The 3,864-nt window shown below is 34.7% G+C and overlaps 1 protein-coding gene across 3 annotated transcripts; it reads right to left on the bottom strand.

Annotated features, from left to right (window-relative positions):
* Positions 1 to 6: 6 nt before the first annotated feature.
* Positions 7 to 3,533, bottom strand: LOC106761793 (coiled-coil domain-containing protein 12-like). Of its 3 annotated transcripts, none has more exons than XR_001375709.2 (5): positions 3,098 to 3,533; positions 2,895 to 3,018; positions 2,685 to 2,799; positions 482 to 568; positions 7 to 297 (listed from the first exon to the last, which is right to left on the bottom strand). XR_001375709.2 is itself a non-coding variant. In XM_014645360.2 (4 exons), the coding sequence occupies exons 1-4, from the start codon at positions 3,241 to 3,243 to the stop codon at positions 540 to 542; spliced, it is 414 nt and encodes a 137-aa protein (XP_014500846.1). In that variant the 5' UTR covers positions 3,244 to 3,533; the 3' UTR covers positions 7 to 539. The 3 variants fall into 3 exon arrangements, 1 of the variants encoding a protein (XP_014500846.1); XR_001375707.2 differs by having other exon boundaries at positions 7 to 286; XM_014645360.2 differs by having other exon boundaries at positions 7 to 568.
* Positions 3,534 to 3,864: the final 331 nt, after the last annotated feature.

Raw genomic sequence — 3,864 nt, 5'->3', positions numbered from 1 at the left:
GAATACTAAACTCACATATCACCAGTCCTGAAATATAATTTCTCTACCAACAATCGAAGAGGTAGGGGAAGATCAGTTGATAATATAAAAGTAATGCTTTAGACCGGAAACTCTGCTCTTAAACACTTCAAACAACCACAATATCTTCAAATTTTAAACTTTTAATCAGTGGCTCAAACAATATGTGATAACCTTTCTCAGCAAATATAAAAAGAACTCAAGCTAACAATAATTTACCTATAATAATTTCTCCAACCAATGGATTGAGTACTGGAAGCAGCAACATCTGGGAGCCAACTGAGAGTAAGCTCTTAAAATAATCAACACTCTTGCATAATCAGCTTATCAATCACTCATAGAAGGCTAATTGAATATAACTAAGTCAAACAATTTTAGACATGCAGAATATTAATTGCGCAATAAAAATACAATTTTAGTACAGTGGAACAAAATGAACAAAAATATTTGGGAAATATAATACCTGAGAGAAGATTGAACCGATTCCCACCATCATCAGAAGTTCTGAGAACTGATTTTTGTTAAAGCCAAAAACAGCTTTCAAATTGTACTGCACAGGAATTGTGAGACTGTCAAACTATATTGAATCAGAAAAAAGAAATTTGTTAATTATATACTAGCACTAAAAAGAGCCTACTTAGGATTATGTTCCTAATGCAAGAATTTTAATTTAACATGTTTTCTATTATTTCATGCACATGAAAATAATATAGCTAAATGACAATCTAAGCGTTGCATGTTGAGACACAGCATGTGATCTGAAACCGTCAATCAAATCCAAGATTTGTAATTTACCTAATAAATAAAGGGCTTTATTTTTTCATTATTTGGTATTAACAAAGGGGTTACCTTGCTTAATGCAATTATACCCAACAGAGTGTGGTATTGTCTGCAGATTAGTCCCCTTTTGGAAGTATGTCAAATAGTTTATTTGGTGAGCATACCAATTTATGCTAATCCAAGGAACAAGATGCTTAAAAGAATACAGAAAACAACCACTGTTGATGTTTGTCATTTCAATTTTAGTACTAGTACTAGTATTTGTTGTGTTAATTACATGTTGTGACTTCCGGGAAAAGACATTTGGGTTATGATTATACAATGTACTAGTACTATAATCTATGGTTTTTCATGTGGGTTCTCTCAGTTTTCACATAGTTAATGATTATGCCAAAGAATAATCCAACACTCTACATGGGTTTAATGATCCAGTCTTGGCCTTATTAAGGCACAGTTTAGTGAAGTTATTATAAAGAAAAAATAATAATAATAGAAGTACATTTTATATTTTATAATAATAAACAAAGAGTGCTTAAAACTTCTATTTCATATTTATGTTAGACATCTCCCCGTATATTAGAGATAAAATCAAATTATTTATAAAGATAATCTTCACTTATAATTAATTGGTTTAATCAGGTTATACTAGACTTCTCTTTCGTTATTACCATGGTGTTTGTTCCTCTTAAATTCTTCTTATAAAAATTAATGGATTATGGCTTTTGCAGGCACTTGATGGGTGATGCTTTAAGCACACTGACTGTGCAGGAACTTAAGCAATTGGAGAATAGACTTGAAAGAGGAATCACTAGAATCAAATCTAAGAAAGTAAGATTATTGATGAACTAAATCTTATTTTTCCTCTGGAAATATTATTGTCCAACTACCTAACAAAGTTAAACTTAAATGGTCAACCTCCACCTCAACTTCAACTACCGTTCTTCTCTGTTTCTTTCCACTCCCTCCCAACACAATTCAAAAATTAAATGGTGAGTACCAACAATTTGAATTGTGATTTGATAACCTCAGACCCAAATATAATTAATCGAGACGGAACGGACTTCCATTTCAGTCTTTTAAGTTAGCCTCAATAAATATTTAGTATTCGGTCCTACTTCCAAAACTTCTGTTTGTTTTAGTAAAAACTTGTACCTAGCAAAAATGTCACCTTGTCCTAAACACTAACTCTATTTGATTGACTAGCATAAATTGCCTACATGACACACAAGTGGCATCACAGCGGCAAGAACTTGCTCGACAAACCTTTGGGTCTTCCTATTTGGAAAAGAAGAGAAAGACATCAATTATATTTCTGTTCTTCCTTCTGTCATTCCCTTCCATAATCTTTAGCAAGTTTAGGAGAACGAAATAATCTCTTATCATACTGCTCACCAACTGATCCACCATTTTTCCAAATATCAACCCACAGGAGCCAAGTAAGAAGTAGCCAGCAGTGAACTAAAAATGCTTTCCTAAATGAAGCAGTGACTTCGAATAAAATAAAACAAATTGAGGCAANGAAAACAAAATTAAACGTTACCATTTGTTTTACAGCACTATGACTCAAATATCATCACAAACAATTTGGTTAATCTGTCAACGGGAATTTAGCATTTTGGGCAAACCTGACGACACGAATAAAAGAAACAAGGAAACCAAAAGCAAACTCGAGGGACAGATAGCATAGTTTTCCAGCATTAATCAATAGTTCGCAAGGAAAACCGTCGGAGAGTATTTTCAGATGGCATAAAGATTCATGTCATGAAACAAGGTGTCATAAAAAATTAACAAAACTAAGGGAAAGTACCCATAACCATTCACCACCATACGGCAGATACCTATCACCGAGCAACACAATTAAGAAATAAGGACATGGGTAAACGTACCCATGAGCTGATAGAGAGCCTTCTGAGTTCGCTTCTCCAGCTTATCAAACTTCTTCTGCACATCTCTCCNCAGGTCCCAGTTAGGTTTCTTCGGAGCAATATTCAGAAACGGATCCTAATATTTTTGTATAAAAAAATACATATTACGAAACAAAGAGACAGAGAAAAGCAATGACGGATTAACCAATGGAGTACGCACTAGAGTAGTACCTCCTGAGCCTGAGGTTCGGGTGGAGGCACATCGACAGGGTCTTCGAACTTGGGGAGCACCGCAGGGGCAAGCTTCCCTTCCTGGAGGTTCTTGTCATGAGGAACGTAGTTACGAAACTTCATTCTGCAACGCAATTTCAGGAACCGTGAGTTTTTTTGAGTATCAGAGAAAGAGAAGGCATCGAAGGTAGACAGGTACCCACTCTTGTTGTTGATCTTCTTCTTCTTCGGCATCGTCGTTGTCCTTTGGTTCGGGAGCACTGGACAACTCCTGAGCGGCTCTGAGAGCTAGCAGTCTCTCGCGACGGGAGGCAACGCTTTGCTCGATCGAATCCTCTTCACTACCCATTTTTTCCCTCAATCAAAATTTCTTCTACTCTTTCTCTCTGTATTTATGCACACAAAAACCCTAATTCTTCTTCTTCTTCTAAAGGAAAGTGCTTACCGCTTGAAGTGTGGCAACCGAGAACTCGACGAGAGCCTTCAATTATGGAGACGAGAGAAACGTTCTCGAGGGTATGCAAATGGAAAATTGTGGTTGATTGAAGTGCGAATGATAGAGAGTGAAGAAGAGAGGAAAAGAGAAAGAGAGTGAATGACGTCGATCGAGAGTAAGAGAGAAATGGGAAATGAGAGTCAGAGGAAAAGAGGAAAATGGAAAAGAGAGGTACTATAACGGATTTCTAAAAATCAGTCATAATATATTAAAAATTTTATTTATAAATTTGTCACCGCGTTTTATATTATAAGTAATATGTAAAACTATGTTTTAGACTTATTTACGAGTGTGTCACCGCGTTTCATATTATGACGGATATATAAAAGTGTGTTATAATATGTCTCTATTATGATGGATAATTTTTATCCGTCATAGTAAAGTCGTCATACTACTAGTGTAATAATAATAATAATAATAATAATAATAATAATAATATTAATAATAATAATAATAATATTAATAATAATAATA

Source organism: Vigna radiata, chromosome 5, assembly GCF_000741045.1.
Source record: "Vigna radiata var. radiata cultivar VC1973A chromosome 5, Vradiata_ver6, whole genome shotgun sequence".
Taxonomy (NCBI): domain Eukaryota; kingdom Viridiplantae; phylum Streptophyta; class Magnoliopsida; order Fabales; family Fabaceae; genus Vigna; species Vigna radiata.
The sequence above is the reverse complement of the archived record's forward strand: the minus strand, read 5'-3'. Positions and strand labels throughout refer to the sequence as shown.